Here is a 25,240-nt window from a genome sequence, read left to right as displayed (position 1 = left end):
AACAGTACTGTTTGCAATTATTATTATTATTGTTATTATTTAATATTTTATTAAATTCTTCTTCTTCAGAGGTTTGATTCGCATATTTGTTTTGGCAAAAAAAAAAATACGTCGGATGCCCTTCCTGACACAACCCTGACACATGTCTGGCTTGCAAAGCAGCTTCAGGTATAACTTTGCTCATCCCATATGTGCAACTTTAAAGGACAACCGACATCTCCGGACAAGTTGCGTCCATAATTTGTAAAATGGCTTCAAATGACTTCTACTCTACTGAGCGTATTTTACAGATTCCACCGCATATAGCTATATTTTACCTTTTAAGACTCACGCTGAATATTCCGGGAGTCTTGTTTTTGAGTTGGTGACGAGTCCGTACGTGACGTCACTGAAGGAACGCCCCTGACCGAAAAAAAAAGGATACATTGTAGCAGTCCTTCCATCACATCAATGCATTTTGCTGTGCTTGTTTGGTCTGAAAACGTCATGTTGCACCAAAAAGAGCCAGAAGAGGGCGACCAAGCTCCATATAAGGAATTTATCAGCCTGTTGAAACGGGCTGATTAATTCCTCACAGGGAGCTTGGTCACCATTTTCTGCCTCTTTTCTTTAATCAATTGCAAACATGTATGATTTCCTCTTCAGAACTATTTGAATCATATTCATAACTGGATGAGTAACATCATTTTTATTGGCGTTTTGCATTTGACTAAAAATATCATCCTGCGTGTTTTGGGTATTTTAGATGCTATAAAACGTTTTTTCTAATGTCAGTTAGGAAACAAAAAAAGTGGTGTCGGTTGTCCTTTAAGAATAATAATTGAGTCAGATAAACTGTAGCATTCTTCAAACAACGCAAGTACACCAGCAAGATTTTATTAGTAAATGTTTTATTTGAAAATATTTTCAGCTTCAATCCAAAAGACAAGTTTGACCCCGCCCCTTCAAAAATAAAAATAATAATAAAATAAAAGAAGAAAAAGTGAGAGACAAAAATTGCCGCTAAGCGGTTATTTGCAGACTTTTAACTGTTTTGCTAGACATGGTCTACAATAACATTATTACACAAAATAATGAGTATGGGAATTTCACGCCATGCATGTTAAAATAACACCAGTATTGAGAAGTTAAATTTACTTTAACACTCCCATTACCAATTTGTTGTTAAATTGGATTCATCACCAACATTATGCACATATTGGCCAAGCTGAATATACAAAAAAATAATAACAATGCCAATCAAATAACATTGAGGGTTTTCACTGCAGGAATGATTGGAACATAAATGAGGAAACCATGGAAAAAGCAAGGCAGAAATTTTGATAACATGACATTTGTCATTTGGTCTCCCAAATACAACAAAATTGTGTGTGTATGTCTCATTCCTATGAAAATAATTTCAAAAAAAGTTATGTTAAAAGTTTTCTAAAAGGTCCATAATCCTCTTGCGTTCCGCCTCTTTGAACTCATCACTCTTGCCATCCCCGATGCTCTCTGCGTACTCTACAAATAAGACACAGACAGGTAAGACAGCCCCCCCCCCCAGAGGCGGACATCTTGTGGATGATGGTAACCATACATTAAGGCCATTGACATTCAGCGCCGCGGGAAGCACTGAAGAGACATTTAAACTCATTTCCGGATGATTTGGGAACCAACACGAGTGGTGGATCGAGGAAAGAAATAAAGCACAATGAAAGCTATTTGAAGAAAAAAAAAAAAAGAGTTGTTAGAAAGAAGGATGAAGAACAAACGCATTCAATTGTGGAATGTCAACTCGAGTTGTTAAGGTTAGTCAAACATTTTTCAGAGAGACAGAGAGAGAGAGACAGAGACAGAGGGAAAGAGAGAGAGAGACGGAGTGAGAGAGAGAGACAGAGAGAGACAGACAGAGAGAGCGAGCGAGCGAGAAAGAGAGAGAGAGAGAGAGAGAGATTGGCGAGCAAAAAGAGAAGGTTGCGGCAGCTGCAGCCTCAGTGGGGTCTCTGCTATCTTCGGAGGAAAGAATTACACATCACGCCACGGGAAGAACAAAAGAAAGAGGAAAAAAAAGGAAACTAGAGTAGAGCGTAAAACGTTTTTCTGATGTCAGTTAGGAAACAAAAAAGTGATGTCGGTTGTCCTTTAAAGAAGGTGCATTGGATCAAAAGGTGCCTTTTGGGGAAAAAAAGCGTTCCGGGGTGCGTTATTATGTAGAAAATATGATACTACATTAGTCCCAAAAAAAAAAAAAAAAAAAAAAAAACATTCTTCCTGACAGGTTTGATCATGTAAAATGAATGAAGTGAGACAACAATCAGAGACGCAAAATGTGCGCTGCACACTGAGAGGAACATAAACAAACAAACAAACGAAAAAAGAAACCAAATGCTGCACAGATGCAATCAGAAGCAAAAGCAACACGTTTCTACACACAATGACAATTGGCACGTTGACATGTTGGCAACGCCACGCGTGACGGATGGCTCTATCTACCCCGGCTACACGCTCCAGGGCCAGAGGGGGTGTGAGTGGAGCCTCTTCAGCTTTATCACACAATGATATAGGAACGGCAGATGTCACAGTGGAGAGAAAAAAAAACAAATCTAACATCGCTGCTGGCGTCAGGCCCGTTTCCGTTTCTCTTTTACACACTGCAGTTCGTTGATTGTTTAACCGAAGAAGAGTCGCGGTTGTGGCAGCACGGGTAGAAGACAAGTCTCCTGTCCTCCTGTGAGTTAGTGCTTCTGTGCCCTTACACATTTTACAATGTTTTCTCCCATCAATGGCGAAGAAGATCCGTGCTTATGTTGTCCCCAATATAATTTGTTTTCCGGAAGAGCCAAATTATATATAGTGATACCTTGGCTTACGAACTTCATTGGTTCCCAGACAGAGTGTGTCAGGCAAAAAGTGTGTATCCCAAAATTTAATGTACCATAGGAAACCATTAAAATGAGAATAATACGTTCCCAGGTCCCCATAAAACATAATTTTCTACTTTATAATTTTCTAAGCCATAAAACTACACAAAATATATCGTTTTACTAAGTTCATCCTGTCTACTACTGTCTACTAATTTACTTTACTTACAGACAGTGTACTATAGGTGTTCAATTACCTGACACAGACAGTCAGGTAATTGAACACCTATAATACACTCTCTGGACGATTTATGTCCACTCTCTTTTGGTGGTACTGCAGGTGACTTGCTGAGTTCATTTAATGACTCACCTCTCATGATGTGGCGCACAACTTTGACAGAGCCCCCTCTTAAATTGAGAATTTGATGGACCCTCTGCTGCAGCTGAAGTCAGACAGATAGAGCATACATAAGGGGTCAAACCTCTAAAATACAACTTACCGATATTTTCCGCACTATAAGGCGATTCGGAGTAGAAGGTACACCCTTCAATGAATGGAATATTTTAAAACTGTTTTCATAAAAACAGGATAGAATAAAAGCTACAATAGGGACTGTGGTTGTTTTTTTTCTTCTTATATTCGCTTTGCTAAAGAGAATACAATACAGATTTATTGATATAGTGCTTTCACAAGCGTCACAGCTGTAACAAAAACACTTTACAAAAATTTCAATAAACTACATCCAAGGTGTCAGAATATGTATACCTAAATTTAGTGTATCGGAAAATGTACAGTCGACTTTTGAGAAAATTTAATGCTTTTAGGTGTGCCTTACAGTACAGAAAATATGATACTGAATGTGAAGGTCGTTACTTGAAAAGCGGCAATGAAATGTAAATAAGAGGCAAGTCGAGGTACTTGAGCTGAATTCAAACGTAAGTCATTCACTGCCAGACGATATGCATAAATGTGTCCACTCCAGTGCCAGGGTTTTTGTCATTTTCACTGAAATTGCAGGACCCACAGAATATTGAGTTTGAGGACTACATAAACAATAAATTCAGTGTAAGAAATCTTAAGACTCTCTTCTTTCATTATAAAAATGAGTTAATTCCTAAATTATATGGGTCTGGACTTATCTTAGCTTGAAATGGGGGCAGCTGTACAAAATACAATACAATACATACATGTTGATTTATATAAAGCGCTTTAACAACAGCTGAAACTGTAACAAAGTGATAACACGTATAAAAGGCAATTTCTTTTTAAATCAATACAGTATAAGCTAAATGTTACCACTTTCAGGGACAGTGGTGAACAGCTTCTCAAAAGCAGGTTATAGTAATTCTTTGAGGAAAGCGTATTACAGACAGGCTACATACAACTGTTCGGAATAGTGAAAAAAAGGCATGTTTCTTCAGAGCTTTCATGTACTCTGACAACTACAAATCCAGTACCGTATGTGGCATTAGCTTTCCAAAAGTCATTCTAATACAGCGGAAACTTCAACAACAGCGGTATCGGCTTTGCGAGTCTGAAGACTGCCTTGTTTGAGAAACTATATTTGTCAATAATGTTTTTTTCAATTGCAGCTTTCTTTATACGTGGACAAGAAAATAAAACATCTTAAGACGTTTGTACCTGTGATAGCCCCGAGTTGCTGATCTCCACCATGATATAGCAGATGGACTGAAGAACAAACAGCCCGGCGTCCAGTCGACGGAGGTAAAATTCATCGTCCATGTTGTCATCAAGGATTTCGCCACGCCGAACCATCTCCTAAACGCATACACGGGCACGCAGGTGTTGATAAACTACAATGGCACCCATCAACTCTTGTTTTTGAGTTGGTGACAAGTCCGTTGGTGACGAGTCAGTACGTGACGTCACTGAAGGAACGCCCCTGACCGAAAAAAAGGACACATTGTAGCAGTCCTCACATCAATGCATTTTGCTGTGCTTGTTTGGTCTGAAAACATCAAGGATTTCGCCACACCGAACCATCTCCTAAACGCATACACAGGCACGCAGGTGTTGATAAACTACAATGGCACCCATCATGCAAACCTCTATCAACGCTAAACAGTCGGAATAATAAGCACAATTCTGTACGATTCAGTTTGTCGTGCAACTTTTGCTGTGACCACGGACCATACTATTATAAGAAAATCATTCCATACAGTGCTGCAACGTGCAGATCCTCTTTCCTAATTTAAAATTAAAATCCCCGTACTGCAGCGAGCGATTTGTTTATTCCTATCGGTGACCATTGACAAAGCAGTGGGCATGAATACACAACGGCACCCACAGGGAGCCCCGCAAGGCAAACAATTTACAATTAACGGGCTTTTCAACACAACAAAGCGCTTGGAAACAAAAGAGTTACACAGGAAAAACTGCAGTGTTTTAAATTGTCGTCTTGTTTTACATTTCTTCGGCAAATCCATTGTCATCACTGACCGAACACGCGACTCCATTGTTTTTTTTTTTTTTTTGCTGCTCAACGGCACACGGTCAGTCCACATTTGCTACTCGCAATTGCATCGTTATCCATCTTAACAATCTTGTCAGTATGCCAATAACACGCTGCTGCCAATACACATACGGGCAACATTAATCACTATTAGAGATTAAGTAGCAGACGTGACGGGGAGACGGTGCGGAAGCCAACTGGAGCGCCGTGCAAACAAATCCATTTTAACTTTCTAAGTGGAGAGAGAGAAAGAGTGAAAATTAACTTTAAGTGTTTTTTTTTTAAGTCCTTCATCATGTAAACGTGATTTTTGGTTCTTATTCACGCTAAAGGTGTCTGAAGACAAAATCAGCACACCCCAACCCCGTGTGAGGATAAAGCGATTCAAATCACGGATGTATCAAAAAAGTCGCTAGCGAGTATGCGCGGTGCATAGAAATCCAAATTGTGATTGTTATTTATTTATTTATTTTCTTTTTTTTTTTTATAGTCCGCCAGAGAGTGACTTTGTTTTTCCTGTGAAAACAACTTAACAAGGCAAACGCAGTAAATCAAGAAAAAAGGGCAACTTTTCAAAGCTCGCCCGATAAAAACAAATAGCCTTTGGCGATGAGCTTAATGGCGTCACATGTGACATTTGCATCCCTCGGATTTAATCAGCCTTGTCCTTAAAGATCGATGATGGCGCAGAACCCAATTATGGCTTTGCAGTTCAGCTCATTAACATGACTCAATCAATTGCGGAAAGCGCAAGAGAAATATTTGCTGGAATGAAAAACAACAGGTCGACTGTCGACGTCACGTTTTTCAGAGTCAGTTAAAATAGTCAGAGTTATCATTCGAGCTTTTTTTTGTACCCAGCTAATAGGTCATTCTGAAATCTGGACTTTTTCTTGCATTCTCTTTCTTTCATTTTTTTCTATGTACTTAATTACTTTTTACAATTGAAATTCTCATTACAAATTGCACCGCAACCCTCACACCATTTTGTCACTTGGCAGCAAAACATGCAGAGATGTTACTGTCTAAACAAGGGGTTCCTTTACTCATTCACTGCCAGACATGCAAAAATGTGTCTACTCCAGTGCCAGGGTTTTTTTTGTAATTTAAACTCAAATTCCAGGACCCACAGAATATTGAGTTTTAGGAGTACATAAATATTCAATGCAGCGTAAGAAACCTTAAACTCTCTTCTTTCATCCGAAAAAAAAAAATAGTTAATTCCTAAATTATATGGGTCTGGAGTTATCCAAGCTTGAAATGAGGGCGTCTGAACAAAAGGCAAATGCTGCCCTCTCGTGGGAAGGAAAAACATTGACCAGCGCTTGATTATTACCATCTTGCAAATTTCCCCATTGTGGAACTATTAAAGGCTTTCTGATTCTGATCAGCACACCTCACCGCAAGAAAAAACAAAACCCTAACACAATTCGAGAATGGTACTCCCCATCATGCTTTTCAATTCCAGAATAAATTCAGGTATGGATTTGAATGAGTTAAAATAAAGAAGAAATGGAGGTGAAAGGAAGGTCAGTTACATTACATCTAAAGCACAGCACGTTGTAAAGTAACTTTAAGTTTAAAATGACACAATACTGATGGGAGAGGGACAGTACAGTGATACCATGGTAGAAAAATAAGTAGCTTATTTTGGGGATGGGTGGAAGTGGCTTTTCCTTTGCAGCGTGATTTCCACTGGTTTCGCACGAGATAGCAAAGAAATCCATTTTGTTTAGCTCTTAGAAAATAAACTGGCTTACTGGGATAAAGGTGCAACAAAGAGATTAAAAATAACAACGGAAGCCTCACGATTCAGCTGCAGGGACGGACTGACGGACGGACGCGCTGTACCTAGGATGGGATCGTTACCATCTTGCCAGTCATAGAGATGACAACGATTTCTGACATTTTTTTTAAATGCAGTGGAGCTTCACCGATAGACAAGAGCTCCGTGTGTTAAATGCCTCAGAGCCAACAATTTTCCAATCGCGTCTCCTTTTCTGTGCTGGGATGACAAAACATGCCCAAAAGCAGTCAAAATATGCTGGTTGGCCAGTGTATACATATCCGTCAATTAGAAATATATTCATCAAGTCATGAACAAACAAAACAAACACAGTTAAAGCGATAAAAGCTAACACGAATAAAATCATGACCTACTTGGCAGAGGTAGATTATCATCTCACGTCAAATATGTAACATAATAAGATTATATTTTTACTTGTGTCAGTCGGATCCGGTGTATTTTTGAAAAATAATAAAGGCCGAATCTGGCACTGGTTGAGTTGAAAATGAGCGCAAATAAATATAGCTGTGTGGCTTTGAAGATGCTGATACACACGCATACCTTATCGCACACAAATCATCCTTTTGCCATTTTATGGTAGGGGGGGCAAGAAACAAGAGCACAAAAGAGGCGCATGGGGAGAGGAAAAAAAGGCGAACGAGAAGGAAGATAAAATGTCAACCTGTCTGGCCTTTCAAGGCAATCTCAGTCTGACTGACAAATGAATCTTTCTGTCATCTGAACATGCTCTTCAACTCTTGAACGTCGTTTACTTTCCTCCATCTGATGCATATTTTCTGTTCTTTTTAAACTCATCTGGTCACAGCAGCTCCAGCTTCCTTTATTTATTTTCTGTCAAGTTTTGACCACCTTATCTTGGAACATGTCTCCATCCGTCTGTCTATTCAACAGCTACAGTGACACAATTGGAAACCGCTCAATAGGCGCCTGGGAGATGGGTGTCATTTTATTTTATTTTTTTCATTCCCTTCATTCAACATGTCAGATTGTTATCAAGGAGACTCGTCGGGTTTTTCCATGAAGCTTAGGTTTTGATACTGGGTAGAACAACCAAAGGTTTCTTACATTCTTTCTTTTTTTTTTTTTTAATAAATCATCCAGCGTTTTACAACAGGGGATTGTTGTTCATATCGCAATCTTTGCAGCAAAACATGGAAATGTTTCACATAAAATAGCGGTGCCTTCAAGGTGTTTTCTCCAACCACAAGGAGCACAATGCCCGTTGTAAAAGGTTTTTGTGAGAGAGAGAGAGAGAGAGAGAGAGAGAGAGCATGGAATGGATGGAAGGTGAAAGGCGAAATGCTTACATGTTTCTCCCCTTCGATCCTCTTGTCAGCCTGTTGAACAGCCTCCAGGTACTTAAAATGCAACTCCATCAGTCGATCAACCTGGCGAGGAAAAGAAATTGAAGCGGGGGAAAAAAAGAAAGCGAGTGTAGCGGCATACACAAGCCAAATGGGGAGAAAAAAGAAACAGGGCTGCATCAGGGAATGGATGCGAGTATAAAGATGAGACAAGATAAAAGAAGAGGATATGGCTAGAAAACAAATGGAATTAAATTTTGAATATATGCTGTTTGTTGACATCTACAACTCAACAAAAATAAAATCAGAGGTCATATGATTGCAAAAGTGCGCACACCCACATAATTGGAGAAAAGAGCTGTGTCCACAATCAACCAATGACATTGAAAATGGTGACTCTGACGCAGCACAGATAAAGCTGTTCTCGTCTGCGTTTCCATATTTCTTCGCTTTCGAGCTTAAACCTAAAGGTTTTGTGAAAATGGTTGACACTCGAAACCCGTTACTCAACTCGTCTTTATACGTGGAGTGCTTTCATAACAGATGCAGCTGTAAATTTAGCCTTGGTTTCTTTAGCAAACAATAGATTTTTCACACGTGTTGGAGAGATTTCAAGTATGCTTTTGCAAAATGAGGTTTGATGATTTTATTTGGAAGAGTAGAGGGAATACTGTGGTGTCCTGTTTGTAGATTAAAATGGGGTGGATACAAAGGGAATGAGTGCGGAAATGAGGCGTATCAGTAATGCGCCGCAGCAAGGGTGAGAGAAGTACCCGCGTGCAAAATCTGAGAGGGAACATTGGAATCGAGCCATAGTTTTTAATTGATTTGCCTTCGAGGCTTGAGTGGAGAATTTAGGATGAATAAATTCAAAACATGACACAGTTATTATCATAAAGCGGTGGACTTCACAATATGAAACAAACGGCTTTGAATGAATATTTTGTTTCTCATTTTCCCTTTGAATAACCACAGTTTGTTGAATATAAAATATATTTCTATTGATAAAAAAATTAATCAATAAATGCATCCAGAATCCATTACCATGTGCAATAGAAGTGCATGTCCATTTGATATCTGTATTTATACCATAATGGCACATTATATGCTCCTGATTGGAGGATATTAATTTCTTCATGAGCAATATTGAATACAAAGCAATTTATTTTAATGCAACACTTTTTTTGGGGCACTTTTGACTTTGGAGTTCAAATGTATCTATTATTGTCGGCACATGCCACAAACGCCTCAGCAAGTGCAACACACCAAAAAGTAATTTTGATCACAGATGCAGACGCTAAAGACTGCACAAATGAGGAAAGAAAATGCAAAAAAAAAAAAAAAAAAAAAAAAAGAAAAGATCAACAACTACAGACCTTCTCACAGTCATTTTCTGTAAACTTGTTGAGGAGTCTGCTTCTCTGTTGGGACTTGAGATTTCTCAGCATGGAAGCGATAATTGAACAGACATGCTCTAAAAAACGAAAAGAAAAAAATACACACAGGAAGACAAAAGTAAAATGATTGTTTTATCAGTACATAGTCCCAATTTTCCCCCTTTGAAAAGCAAATCCTTGACAAAACACTTCAACTTTTGCATTACATTGACTGAGTCGGAAAGATATGATCAAAATTGACATCAAGGTGACGAGAAGTAAATAGTTGTGCAAATCTTTGTGAGACAGAATTGCCACTTTTTAAGTTTATATTTGTACACGCAAATAGTTTTTTCATTTTGGACGTTCTTCCTTCCTAAATTTTCCTGCTACAAATTGCACATTTCTCAATTGTGAGACAAAGGCTTTTCTTATCTTGTCTTACAAACAGGTCATACAAGCAGCTGACAATGATATTATCCGTTTTATGACATTGACTAAACAATTGTACACACAAGTGCAGAAGAACACAATCTCTAAAAGTCCAGCGTGCAGGGAGAAAAATGCAATTGGACTTTTTCAACAAGAGGTCAATATTCTCACTCAACCAGGCTTTACTGTTGCTAAGCAACAAGAGCACAGGAATCAATCCCATTTCTGCTTTTAAAACAAGTTGTTTTGTTTTCGACAGTTTCCGCGGTTCGCTTGCTCAAGAGATCTAAGGTCGGAAAGTACTGGTAGTCACCAACCATGGTTTACATTGAGAATTTAGTTGGACATGAAGGGAGGAAAAAATAGCATCAAATAAGTGAGTGCATTGTGATCAAATTGAAAAAAATCCCTAAGATTTGCTTGATAATAATAATAATAAGTGTTGTCAAACAGTGTCACCGATAGTATGAAATCTGAATTGATAAAAATGCAATTTTCAAATGCCGAAGGTTGCAACAACAAACCGATGAGTCCACTTAGCCACAGATTTGTTTGCATTATTGTTGCCACAGCCCATGGACTGCATGACGGCACAGTGATATACATCATCACCACTATTACTTCCAAGTCCGTAAAATATCTTTCTGGGAATATTCTTTGAACCATGAACCCACACATGGTACTTCGAATTTTCAATTGTCATTTTGAGACAGGGGGTGAAAAAAAAAACTATTGATTTGGTCTGAGCGGTAATTGGTGAGGCCACCATCACACTCTGAACAGAATGCTATTGATCACAGTCGGCAGGAAGTTGGAAACTAACCTCGCCAAGATTGTCAGACGTGGAGAGCATTAACGGTATACAGGCTCAGGCTGGCCATAAAACTGTTTCCCAATCTGTCCTGAGACAAGCGTGTCATCAATACCTAATTTGCACATCGAGACCATGTTGCAAAAATGTGTCCACTCCAGTACCAGGGTTATTTTTGTCATTTTCGCTCAAATTGCAGGACCCACAGAATATTGAGTTTTAGGACTTTATAAACAATTCAGCGTAAGATAACCTTACACGCTCTTCTTTCATTAGAAAAAAAAGAATGGATTCCTAAATTATATGGGTCTGGAATTATCTGAGCTTGAAATCGGGGTGGCTGTACGAAATACAATACAATACAATACAATACAATACATACATATTGGTTGAGTAAAGTTCATACTGTCTCCTTGTTATCTAATTTGTAACAAAGGCGGAAGTACACGCCGAAACATGTCAGGGAATTAAACAACCTTATGTTCACATTTTATTAATCTATCGATGTTTTTTTGGTGTTTCAAAACACAAGACAAACAAATGAGCAAGTCGGAAAAATTTGTCAGAAAATAGGCAAACGTGTTGATGACAAATGTTTTGTTTGGCGTCATAAAGTTCAACATTCATTTATTAACGAAAAATGTCTCTACACGATAAATCCCCTCTCAAAAATAATGATCAAGATGATCATTAATTAGTTTTTGATTCATTGCTTATTCGTTGTACTTCGTATCTTGCAAATTTTCAGCGATACCTACAGTGGACTCCAGGGTGCACAAAATTAAATAAACACTTGTCTTCAATCACTGTTTAATGCTAATCGTTAATCAGCATATTTCCTATGCCGATTTTCGTGATCGTGAACTACTTTAAAAGCTTGAAAAATGACCTTTCCAATGTTCACAACTCCAAGAAAGTGTTCACTGTCTGTTTGTTCTTATTCCAAATTTAAACTGTGGGCAAAAAAATAATAATAAACACACAGTGGTTTTATTGTGTGGCATAAGAGGCATGGCAAAGTTCTGAACAGTCAGTGGCAATTTTTCACAGAGACACAAACAAAGCCAGGAATATTTGTGACCTGCGGGAAGAGTAACCAGCCTTTCAGCACCAGGGTGGTATGTCAGCCGTTTTCAAAAGCATAATCGAGTTTTAACAGGAGCCAGACCGAACTCTGCTCTTATCCAAGTGGTGCAATAATCATCCTACAAACAATAGTCAAGAAAGACTGCTACTTCAGGTTTGATTAACAAATAATAAAATATATACATTTCAGGAACAATAATAACAAAGCATCCCATCATAACACATGCATCATTGCATACTTTTCCTCACTGTCCTTCTCTCCAAAAAATGTGAGTGATGTTACTTAGTGATACTTTTAATTTAACTAATTTAAAAAAGCATTAGACATTGGCAGAGAAGTACCAGAAACTATTTAACCGTAAGATAATTACAAAATCTCTTGCTGTATCGCTAAACGTATAACCACAATAATTATGTATGCGAGAGGGGCAGGAATATGTAAACACACACGAGTACCATGACCCCACCCGCTGAAAATGAAGAAGGGAACAAAAGACATGATTAAGCCTTTAAAAACTGCACATAATATGTTAAACCTTTCGTTTACAACAAATGCGAGGGGGCTCTATTTCATTAGCGCATGAGATTACCAACATGAAATATGATCAGTTCCCACCGGAAAAAAAGGCACACACGTAATTAAATGTGTCTTTACTCCGGGATTTTCAGCAAATCCTTCTTTGTGTTACATATACAACCATAATAGGATTACACAGAATGGCAGTTTTGATATAACAGATAGCGATCAGACTTGCGTCATTTCAAACGCTATCTACAAAGCAAACAGTAACACGAATGATAAAAGGAGACTCGACGGTTTCATCTGAGATATGCGACAAAAGTTGCAATATGGAGTTCGGGATGATGCCTTAATCTGATCTGCTTTTGGTGCCACAGTTCAATAAAATATTGGCTAATATCAAAAATGACATACTAGAGATAAATGGGCGGGATGGTAAGTGAATGTTTCTTTGTCAAGAATTGAGATGGAGGGGTTCTATTTTTGTAAATTTGACCTATTCCAAATCCTTCACAATTGTGTCAAAATCAAGCACAAGTGTCAAAGTTAAGGTCCCGGGGCCAAATCTGGCCCGCCACATCATTTTATTCAGTCCCCGAAAGCAAATGAAGCGTGTCTAGTCCCACGATGCTTGCTAAAGTCTGAACCAAAATTTCAAATTGTCCCATGAAAACCACAATAATAGTATTTGTTTTTTACTTCAAATGTGAAAACTAGTTATTCGTTAATTTGTTGCGTGCTCTATATGTAATATGCGGAGGGGAATAAACATTCTACTGGATTTTCCAAATTCATAACGGCCCCCGAGAGGAAACCGTAACTACAATGCGGCCCGCGGCAACAAATAACTTTAGAGCATTAGAGTTTCATCAGTTGGACGCAAACAATATTTTTTTTCCTTTAACGTGAAGGTTGTCGGCAATTTAAATTGGAGGTTGCTACTTTTATTAGAAGAAAGGGTGAGGATAGAGTCATTAGTTGCTTTCAAAAAGTGTGAGTTTGGAACAGTAAAGAAACTTTTGAAGTGGCCGAGCTATGACAACTGAACCCTTGTTGATTCCTATCCGCAAACATAGATCATTAAATAATCATCATTCATTATATAATCTGCTGTTTCCTTAACTTCCTCTCGTTTCACTGATACTAAAATAATATGCACACCGCTGAAATGAAACCAGAAAAAAATGAAGCGTCTGGAAAAGAATACTCATCAAGATGGCTGCAATTTATCATGCCGAACTATCCTCTTTTTTCACCCTCCCAAAACATTTGCAACATATATTAATTATGCCAGTCTGTGTGCAGACGTCTGTTATTTTGCGCTGTTGTCAATTTCAGAAAAGGATTTCACGGGTATCAATCTTGCTCGAAGGTTCGTGACGGAGAGAGGCAATGAATGTAAAAAGGAAATGAAGGAGAGGCAAGACATCTTAATTACTTTTGAATGAAGCTGCAAAATAACTAATCTCTACAGCGTTGTGACGACGGATAAACGTTCACAAAGCCGAAACAGGAAGTGCCCGCAAGCGTTATTTTTCCATTTGGATTCTACTTGATTCTCGTCAAGCCTTCGACATGTCATCACATTCATTTGGTCAAGTAACAAAACCTATTAACCATTATTTTGTTGCAAAACGTAACTGACCTTCATGTTCTTTCTCAGAAGCACCGGAGCTCTTCATCTTCTTGGGAGTTTTCATGAAAAGCGGAAAGATGGTTCGCAAACCCAGGATGTCCACAAATTTATGGCAGTTGTCTCCTCCCTCCGGTCCGATCATCCCGTGATCCAGAACCTTGAGGGAGCTCGTTCGGGACATTTTCTTCTCCCTAAATTAAATACAGAAAAACAGCATTTTTTTGTCATCAAATGTAACGGCATGCTGCTGACGTTTTAAACTCTAGATTAATAAATAAATAAATAAATGAGCTTTTTATTACATTCAGTAAAGTCACGTTATATCGATATCGTTATATCGATATCGGTTATATCGATAGTACTGCTTATTACGATACTATTTCTATGAACGCAAGGAGAAAATTTACATGCAGCAGAATCGGATACACCGATAGTCCGGTTATATTGATATTTTTTCCGACTCCCGAGAATATCGATATAACGAGACTTTATTGTATCTGTCAGTTAATTATGAAGATGAGTTGAATGGAAAAGTAGCTCCCAGAATAAATAAAAACACATATATGCAATTCATCTGCTTATAAAAGCAGCACGTTTTGAGCGTTAAGCGTTTCTCTTTTGAGTGCACGCGTCCTCAAAGGATCTGTAGCCGTTTGTCTCCCTGCTTTGCAACAAATGACAGATGGCAGTATTTACCTTGGGAGGAGGAGGACATATTTCAGGCAGTTGAGTATGGTTCTCCAGACAGAAACATTAGGTATGATGGACGGTTGGAGAGGCCAGAGGTGCGGCAATATAAAGCGCATTTTCCCATGGGGAATGAGCCTATTCACTCGCTTGACACTTGGCTTAAAACCTTCAGGTATCAACAACAATATTATTTTGACCCCATAAAGTGACTGTGAGTATCCAAACACACAAATATGAGCAGCTGTGTTGAAAGGTGAAATTAACCATTCCCGGTCAAAACCCAACCACATAGCAAACCTATTTGATTATTTTCCATCTAAATGGCAGGGATGACAGTGACACCCAGAACGGATGAAACTGGGTGGCAATTATCACTTCACAAGTATCAAAACTGGGAAATCTTCCAAAATGGTGTAGAAGTTGTCATCATCACTAGTTTTGCTAAAGGGAAAATTAGCATTCCATTTTTTTTACCTCTATAACGAAACAGACAGTCGGTCTGTCGTTTTCCCTTTCTGTTATCTTTGTAGACCAGGTATGTCAAACTACAGGTATTTTTTGTCGTGGGCCATTTTGGGGTGACGCCTACACCTTTATGGACGTTACAACAAGGACGTTCAATAAATGTTTATGTATGCTTGCTAATACACAACTAATTGATGTATCACCAATTTTGAAATCAGTCAAATCAACTGTAATATTTTTTTCAATGATTGATTTGGTGAATGTTAACAGAATAACAAATTTATTGCAAAATCTCCACGTTATTTATTACACAAGATAATAAGACATTTTGGCTGAGATTTTAGCACCACATTGTAGTTTTGGTTTCCTCTCGGGGCCCATTATGAATTTTGGGAAGCCATTCGAATGTTTAATCCCCTCCACATAGTATTACATACAGAACACACAACAAATTAATGAATAACTAGTTTTCAAATTTGAAGTCAAAAATAATGATTATTATATGTTATTGTGGTTTTCATGGCACAAGTTGAAATTTTGGTTCGGACTTCAGCAAGCATCATGGAATTTCACAAGTTTGATTTACTTTCGCGGGCCAAATAAAATGATGTGGTGGGCCACATTTGGCCCCCGGGCCTTGACTTTGAGTAGTTTTCATGCTGTATTTTCACTCACCGAAGCATGAGATTCATGAGTTGAAGACCCTCCCCTTTGAGGAAACGATCCCGATTGGCTGGCAGCATTAGGCAGGAACACAATGCATCAAAGAGATTCTCCATCATCTCCTGCTCCTCAGCTGTGGATGGGTTATGACGTTTAAACACCTAAAAGAAGATTGACAAGAACCACTTTATAAAAAATATCACTTGCAAATACAGCCGACTAAGTCTGGTGCTGTGGAAAACGTGGCATGAGAAATTTGAGCGACTCATCGGATAAAGTCACATTCTTGTGATTAGGTTAAATTCATATCTAGGGGCAATAGCGTCAAAAGAAAGATTGGTATGTGCGTTTGTAAAAATAATAATAATACTAATAATAATAAGGGTAATGTGGAAATTTTCAGGTTATGAATGCACAGGAAACGCAATCATCTTGAAAGGAGTTTTACGGATAGTTGCTGCAGTAACACATCAATGCCATCCAGTTCTCCCAGGAGCTCTCTCGTGTCTGCGGAAGAGAGAATGAAAAACTGAGTGAGAGAAGGAAAGGAAAATGTTCTATCATTGTTTTAAAATGACACTCTTAATTGCTACAGGCAAGTCTTTCGTCTTCTTCCACCTTATATTAATCAGTTTAGATCCAAAGTAGGATTAAGGTGATCATGCTGAAATGTGACATGACTGAATAGTCTTGCACTATTAATGAGAAACTTTCGTGGGCCCGACACCTCCTACATGACAAGTTAGAGTAGGTAATAAAATGGAAAACACAGCAGACGACAAGAAAGAAAAAAATAATCAAGATCTTAATTGAGATTAGGAGATTAAAAGATATCTAGTGAAGCAAATACAATCAAGAGGCGATGGGACGCAATGATAAAAAGTGAAAACTTGAGGGTAGTTTTGAACGCGGCGACAATAACGAGACTTTGTCACGAGAGGTCATTAAGAGACAAGAAGCTGTGGAACGCCATTTGCAAAGACAGATGAGCGACTGTGACACACTTACTGTCATTGTTTTGCAACAAGATGGCCAGAATTTCACTGCAGTAAAGCTTGTTTGCGTCAAAAGGCATCTTTGCCTAACAGGAAAAGATGAGAAAACTTGAATTAGCTCACACCATTATTAATTACATTGTGTGTATTATTTACCGTATTTTCCAGACTACAAGGCACACGTTCAACAAATAACATATTTTAAAACTTTATGAGACGCACTGGATTGTAAAGTGCATGATTAGCTTTTGAAAAAAAAAATGAAGGCTTTTATGTGTGCCTTACAGTGCGGAAAATACGGTAATTATAAATAAACTCATGTCATCAGTTAAGAAACAGTAATCAATAACAAAATGATTTTGGAACACATTTTTACTGCAAAACAGTGTGATGGAATAATCAGTGAAGTAATGAATTCTGACAATATTAAACAGTGAGAGCCCTACGACTTACTTTAATTCTCTTGAGCAGCCATTGCATGAGACCCTGTTGAGCTGCTTCTGTGCACAAGCCCGGTCTAAATTCGGCCATATTTTCTATAATGGCTGAGGGACAAAAACAACGCGAGGAAACATTAAAATCCATTTTTCAAAGCTGCTGTTGTCATAAGTCCCCGAAGTATTTGGCAACGGGTCATATTACCGTAATTTCCTGTGTATAAGCAGTCATACATAAACATTTATTGAATTTTCCGGTCATAACGTCCCTACAGGGGTAGACGTAACCCCAAAGTGGCCTATGAGAAATATTACTGTAATTTACGGTGTATAAAGTGCACCCAAAAGCCTTGATTTTCTTCAAAAGATGACCCTATGCCTTATACACAGGTGTGCCTTATATGTGAAATCACATTGAGCCACAATGTGACTTCACAACCGACTCCATTTCCCCCTCGAGAAGAAGTCGTGCGTAACCCCAGCCTATGCTGTAGCGCCTTATAATGTGGTGTGTGCCTTATATTTGAAGAACCTTGATAAATGTACATATATTTGGAAAACCTTTTTTATTCATTGTAGGTGCGCCTTGTACTCCGGTACGCATTATACACCGGAAAATATGGTAAATAACTGCAAGGGCTGGATATATTTTGGTACAAATCCTGATTCTCTCAAGCATAACCGAGCATCAAAAAAATGTCACAGATGAGCTGCACGTAGAGGACATGCAGCTATTTTTTTTACAGGCTGTCGGGAGGTATCACACACCAAAGCTGTGTCAAAGAAACATCCATTCGGTACAGTACAGATCTGAAATATTTTGCACACTGTCAAAAATGATTGTCTCTTCTCTGTAGCAGTCAGTGGCAACAAGTGTCTGGCGGGTGTACGTTTGTGAATATGCCTTAAATTCTATGGAGGCCTTGAACGAAAGACCCCAGGTACAGATTTTCAGGGGTAATCATGAAGGGATACAAGATGGAAGGTCTTTTTTTTTTGGTCCCAGTTCACTCTTAGATTAGAAAGAGGCTGCTGCCACCTGATATCTTCATCAGAGCGTACCACTGCAGAAAGCGACAGAGTGATAATGTGGAATTGCGATGAGGGAAGGGAATACAAATGAATTAAACTAGGAGAGGAAAGGAGCCGAATTGAGGTAGGCTTAGAGCAGAAGGGAGGGTGGAAAGATGAAGGGTGGAAAGTTATGGGAGCGTGGAGAACAAGTAGACCGTAAATATGGCGAATGAAGAAATAGGAGCAAAATAAACAAACAATAAAATCAGGAATGCTTGAAAAGAATGGAGACAAAGGGAAAATACGAACAAGGAAACAACCGAGGCGAAAGGGCTGCTGCTGACTGAAAGCAAGAAGAAGCAGAGGCCTTTATCTGGGATTCAAAGGGAGTCGACAAACAGACTCCCGGAGGACAGAAGGCTTGCAGCAGACAACAGACAAAAGTCGTAGTGAAGCCTCCATAACGCACGCGCGCAAAGGCACACACTTGCATAGACGATACACAAGCGCTGCTCCCTTGACACGCATCTGGAGCCAAACACATACGCTGCACGCACGTACGTGTACACCTCGACCAATCTGACGGCAAAGAAAGGCCTCATGTCGATGGAGTTATTCAATGAAAAAAAGAGCTGAGAGTTCGAAAAGTTTTGAGTGGTGTCAGGTTAAATATAGACGAAGGACTTGGTAGCCCACTTTTAGGTCAAGTAATTTTGTGTGTGTCGCACATAACTCATACAGTTCAATATTTTTGTTTTTAATTGTGGGGTGGAGTCATGCATACATGTGTGCGTGTGTCTGTATTGGGTAGAATTTGAAATTCTCTCAGGATTTATCCACACCACAGTTACAGGGAACATTTGTCAAACCTTATTGAGTCTAGCCATCAAAATCCATGTACAGTCGAACCTCAAACATCTCGGTTTCCGGCCAAAAAGTTCATTTTTTTTTATGTCTTGGTTTACGGTTCTCGACCAAACTGAGTGCATCTGAATGCACCACTCGACTCCTCTCCGCTTCCTCGTGTCGCGTCTTATCGTGACCTACGCATTATTGTCATTTAGCGTTCCAATGTGAGCAGGTGTGTTTTGTATGGTTCAATCACGATATATATATATTTTTTTAAAGCAGACATCGATTAGATTGATTAGAATGAGAAATGTTTCGGTTTTCAACCAAATCGGTTTTCAAACAGGTTTCTGGAACGAATTATGGTTGAAAACCCAGGTTTGACTGGACATTAAAACGATTGATTTTATGTGAAACCCACATTTTACACAGACTCTGTGACTAAGTTAAAACTTCGCCATTTTCTAATCAATGTCCTTTGTTACATCTCATCTGTAATTACTGTAATGAACTTTGTTTTGCTGCTATCTTGTAGTCCTTCATAGGCCTCAAGTTGGTGCGAAATCCTGCTGCTCAATTGCTAACTGGTGCTGAAAAGAGGGAGCTCATAATGTCGGTTGTCCCACCCCCGCCCCCGACTTCAGACATTTTAGAGTTTGTTCTTATTTGCTACCACGGAGGTGATGATTAATGGTATGTGCTGTGTTGGCACCGGACACAAAGTGAACTTGCCGCTCTGCAACATGATTAGCCATGTCAGCCGGCAAGACAGAGGTCACGTGGAGCTTGGGTAGCACAAAATTGCAAGCGCCAAACTTGCCCCGACACAAAGAGTAGAAAGCCAGGAGATTGGGCGAATGTGGACGCACATTTTGTTTTTCTGAACAATGTATTAATTTCATCACATTCATTTTATAAAATGCTCACTTGTAGCGTGTGAAGCAGAATGGCTTTTATCTTTGGAATGGAGAAAGAAAGGAAAACGTTTTAAGTTCTTACCAAGTGTGTTGAAGACACCATCAGCTTCCTCTTTAACCTGCTCATCCAGTCGCTCCATATTCTGCACCAGTAATGCGACCACCTGGCCTTCCAGCTAGACAGAAATTTTGTTTTGGGGTCAAAAAAATTGAACATTTCAGTGTGACAGCAACATTCATTCACATTTTCTCTTCCGTTAGAGGTTAAGGGTTATTATTGACAACAGTTTTCATGTGAATGCATTGTTTTGTTTAACTCACTCGCTGCCATTCCCGAATTTATTCTGGAATTGAAAAGTGCGACGTGGAGCGCCATTCCCGGTTTGGTTTTTCTTGTGCTGATAAAGCGCTGGTCAGACCTCTGGCAGCGTTTTCCCCTTCCACGAGGGGGCACCATTTGTCTTTTGTCCATGTTAGCGCTTTGTTACAGTTTCAGCTGTTGTTAGAGCGCTATATAAATCAATATGTATGGATTTTATTTTGTACAGACGCCCCCATTTCGAGCTCAGATAACTCCACACACAAATAACTTGGGAATTAACAATTTTTTTCTGATGAAACAAGAGAGTCTAAGCCTTAGACTCTAAGGTTTCTAACGCTGTTTTGAAAGTTTATGTAATCCATCAACTCAATATTCTGTGGGTCCTGCAATTTGAGTGAAAATGACAAAAACTCTGGCATTGGAGTGGACACCTTTTTGCACATCATCTGGCAGTGAATGAGTTGAAAAAAGGATGAGATGCAGCATTTAGAACACGAACGTTAATCAAACAACACGTGACTTCAATGCTAAATAGCAGCGATGTACAGAACTAGCCAAATCAAAACCATTTCTCCACAATCACCTGCGTAAATTACACAGATGAAAATTAAGATCGGGACTTGAGGAAATGGGCGAGTGTTAACAGTCAAGATTGGAGACTGATAATCACACAAATCTCAAAGGGTGCCTTTTATCCAGCGTCTGGCTGGATAAAAGTACTATTACACACAAAGGAGACAGAGCATCCACGCTGATTTATGAGCCACCAGGGACGGTCAGGGATCTTTTTGATTCATCTTATCAAGGGTGCCACCTGGCCTTCCAGCAACAAGGACAGAGGACTTGAAGGCATTACAGCAAGTGAAGAGACAAATGGGTCCGAACCAAACCTTGACGTTCTGAAACGCTCTCGCCTGCAGGATGTTGTAAAAGACGACCTGGGTTTATATCGCTCCATTGCCCAGTAAATGGACTTCATTTTTATGTCGTAGTTATTCCCTTTGGAGCGTGGAAAAGCAAATCCGCATGTTTGTTTTAAACAATATCACATCAAGCCAAGAAGCCAAGCCAGAGGAAACTGACAAGAGAACAGAAGACCTGTAGAAGTATCCCCCAATGATGTAACCATGATTGTCAGTCAGAGGGAAAATTGCAAAGCACTACATGTATTAAAGGGGGTTTATTTGTTGTAATCCAGTATGTTTTTATTGATTGATTTATTTATTTAATATTACATTTTCTTCCTCTCCCCACGAATGTATTTCATCAGACGACGATTCTCTATGTCATCATGTCCAAAGTCCGGCTCGGGGGCCAAATGTGGGCCGTGGTCAATTTTCAGCCAGCCCTCAGCCTCCATATTAAAATCAATAATGTCTGGCCCCGCATGTACAATTAAAGGACAACCGACGTCTCCGGACAAGTTGTGTCCATAATTTGTAAAATGGCTTCAAATGACTTCTACTGAGCGTATTTTACAAAGATTCCACCGCATATAGCTATATTTTACGTTTTAAGACTCGTGCTGAATATTCAGGAAGTCCTGTTTTGGAGTTGGTGACGAGTCCGTACGTGACGTCACTGAAGGAACGCCCCTGACCGAAAAAAAGGACACATTGTAGCAGTCCTTCCATCACGTCAATGCTTGTTTGGTCTGAAAACCTTGTTTTGAGCCAGAAGAGGGTGTGCAAGCTCCATATAAGGAATTTATCAGCCTAACTGTCATGTCTACAAGAGGTCGCCATTTTCTGCCCCTTTTCTGAGACGATACATTGCAGTCCAGATGCCTCAAAATGACACGGAATAAATTCTTTAATCGATTGCAAACATGTATGCTTTCCTCTTCAGAACTACAGTAAAGTCTCGTTATATCGATATTCAAGGGAGTCCGAAAAAATATCGATATAACCGGGACTATCTATATATCCGACCCTGTTTGCATGTAATTTTCTCCGTGCGTGCATAGAAATAGTATCGATATAACCGGGACTATCGATATAACGAGACTTTACTGTATTTGAATCATATCCATAACTGGATGTGTAACAAGAAAGCATATTCTCCGAATCTGAAACCATTGTTTGGATTCTCCAGCAATGCAAGACGTCTTGGTATGATGTCACGAACTGGGGGCGGGACCTTCTGAAAATGCCCAATTCGCAGCTCAATTTGTTTGCAGATTTTGGACACTTTAAGTAATTTTTATTGGTGTTTTGCATTTGACTAAAAATATCATACTGCGTGTTTTGGGTATTTTAGATGCTATAAAACGTTTTTCTGATGTCAGTTAGGAAACAAAAAAATTGTGTCGGTTGTCCTTTAAGGTGTAGACTCACCAGAGAATCTATAAGAACCTCGGCACCTTCCTCGCTCTCGTTGAGTGTGTCAATGTCCGTCAGCTCTTGGAGTAGGTCCACCACTGCTATGGCAACATGTAGATAAAGCTAAGGACAATAGAGCGACAATTGGTTTGGGCTGAGTTTTTCTTCATGTTAAATTAATTGTGAGAGCAAAGCATATCTGTATCCTAGCTCTGGGATTGACTTTGGGTTTCTTGCAAGGTGTTGGTTTCCTCTCACGTTCAAAAGATTTGCAGCCCATATTCAATCATCATTTTTTTGCTTGCCTGTTTTTGGGGTTAAGAGAGGTGATTAGTCAATAATTGAGCGTTTTGGTACTTTTGAAGAGGCACAATGGCCATCCGATGAGATGAATAAACATTTTTTGTCTTAATTCATATTCCACAAATATGGTAATATGAATCTGAATGCACACGAAACAGATTATTGTCAAGATATTTTTTTTACTTGACTTCCCCTTAAGTATTAGACAGATCTCACAGCACACAGCCAAAATTATTACACACACAAATAAACAAATAAATAAAAGGTCGTTACTCAGTATGAAACATGCTGTTTAGTCGAACACAAAAGCCAGAAAGCTATGTTGAATAATTTCTCTTGGGATTCATTCTAAATGGCCAAGAAGAAACAAACGAATTACAATATGTATCCCAGAAAAGGATATCAGTGTTTTCATGACTGAGAAGACCCATCAGCGAGTGAACAGAGTTGAGCTCCACAAGCAGGTGATAGAGATCAGGCATGGTAGCAATCACGTGCATTTCCTGTATGATGTCATTTAGATCCAGTTCGGACTCCATGAACCTGGACGGAGGCAAAAAAAAAAACAAGAGATTAATTAAGGAGAGGTTGTTGTGTTTGCGTTGAGGAAAATTGATAACGGTTGAAAGGATGGCGCTTGGTGGCCTTACTTTTCGGGATTGTCGGGGAACTTAATCCTGAGTTCCTGATTTTTGTAGGATCGTTTTTCAAAGGTCAGGATCATTTTTTTCACTGAGCTCTCATCGACTGGCTCTGCCTTTTGGATACAGAAGGGAAGTAGCAGAGGGGGTGTGAAAAGGCGGGGGGGGGGGCGTGAAAGTGAAACAAGAAGAAGGCGACACATGGCTGCCAGCTCAAAGACACAAACTAATTATGTGAAAGGAGTCAGAGTTTCTACACTATCTGGAGGATTTTACTGGAAAAGAGAAAGTGTCTCACTTCCTAAAGGATTAAAAGCAACATGTTCGGACCTTCCAAGTGTGGCGTAACCTTTCTCTCACTATATTTATATCTATATTGGAAAAATTCTAAAATCTAAAACACAATGGCAATTCGACTTCTGGACTTCTACTGTACATAAATATGTGCATGTACCTCCGGATCGTCTTCATCCTGGTCCATCAGTTTCTCCAAAATCTTCTTGCGATCCACAGTCAAATCTTCTTTTATTTCAGCGCCTCCCTCAACACCCGATCCTGTGCCATCCCTGTGTCTAGTACTGGACAGCTTCGGATGCTTTGCATTTCTCAGATCTTCCTCTCCTGCGCCATCCTCTCGGGATCGTGTTGCTCCTCGGTCGGGCTACACGGTGAGAGATGCGATGAGCAAAGACACGGCATGACATTAAGGTTCCCCGAACTGATAAGCGCAGTAGGCGTAATGTAGGTTTCGCACCACACCAAACATGATCACGATCTTCTTTTGGGATCTGCTTGAAGTTACGTATATTAAAAGTTTAACTTCAATTGTGGAGCAGAGACTTTCTACCTACATAAAGAACAATCATTCATCTGGTTTGAGTTTGCATGTTAGTGAAAATTAACCCAAAGACAACACAATAGACAAATAACGTGCTTTCTTGTCACGTCGTGCGCCACACGAGATGGTTTTAAAACAATTTGCAAGGAGACTACGCGACTGGCAAGCAGTGATAAACGCAATGGGCTCTCAATGGAAGTGTCAGCAACACAAGGTTCATTCAAGAGTACTGAGTGAGGGGGGGATCGTGTACCCTACCTGATAATTCAAGAGTTCTCCGACATCCATATTTCCTGGTCTGAAACCTCAACGCGAGACTATTGTCAGTTCCAGAAACAAATAATGCCTGTTTATGCCGTAATAATAATGGAGCGGGTACGAGCTAGTCGCACACGTATGCCGTAAAACGGTTAAGAGATGCCGCGAAGCGGAGAGACTGTCGTAAAATAACGAAGCTGCATTCGCCCAAGCAGGAATGATTAGTTGGTTGTTTATT

At 39.4% G+C, this 25,240-nt stretch overlaps 1 protein-coding gene across 1 annotated transcript; it reads right to left on the bottom strand.

The window, feature by feature from the left end:
• Positions 1 to 889: 889 nt before the first annotated feature.
• Positions 890 to 25,143, bottom strand: ctnnbl1 (catenin, beta like 1). Its single transcript, XM_089012770.1, has 16 exons — positions 25,003 to 25,143; positions 24,361 to 24,567; positions 23,916 to 24,022; positions 23,669 to 23,808; positions 22,978 to 23,075; positions 20,402 to 20,495; positions 17,556 to 17,647; positions 17,116 to 17,188; positions 16,556 to 16,614; positions 16,120 to 16,268; positions 14,299 to 14,480; positions 9,805 to 9,902; positions 8,432 to 8,512; positions 4,486 to 4,623; positions 3,214 to 3,286; positions 890 to 1,503 (listed from the first exon to the last, which is right to left on the bottom strand). The coding sequence occupies exons 1-16, from the start codon at positions 25,030 to 25,032 to the stop codon at positions 1,415 to 1,417; spliced, it is 1,710 nt and encodes a 569-aa protein (XP_088868896.1). The 5' UTR covers positions 25,033 to 25,143; the 3' UTR covers positions 890 to 1,414.
• Between the last annotated feature and the right edge of the window lie 97 nt (positions 25,144 to 25,240).

This window comes from Hippocampus bargibanti, linkage group LG01, assembly GCF_051943395.1.
Source record: "Hippocampus bargibanti isolate YZ-2025 linkage group LG01, ASM5194339v1, whole genome shotgun sequence".
In the NCBI taxonomy this organism is placed as follows: Eukaryota; Metazoa; Chordata; class Actinopteri; order Syngnathiformes; family Syngnathidae; genus Hippocampus; species Hippocampus bargibanti.
Note: the sequence above shows the minus strand (reverse complement) of the source record. Positions and strands in the feature narration are given on the sequence as shown.

What these genes read in the sequence shown, in the direction of transcription:
- ctnnbl1 (XM_089012770.1), bottom strand. Translation starts at nt 25,032, where the DNA reads ATGGATGTCGGAGAACTCTTGAATTATCAG. An exon ending in TGTTACTGCAGCAACTATCC is followed by an intron (nt 16,269 to 16,555) that starts GTAAAACTCCTT and finishes ATCTTCTTTTAG; the next exon opens with GTGTTTAAACGTCATAACCC. An exon ending in CTCATGAATCTCATGCTTCG is followed by an intron (nt 14,481 to 16,119) that starts GTGAGTGAAAAT and finishes TATTTAATTTAG; the next exon opens with GGAGAAGAAAATGTCCCGAA.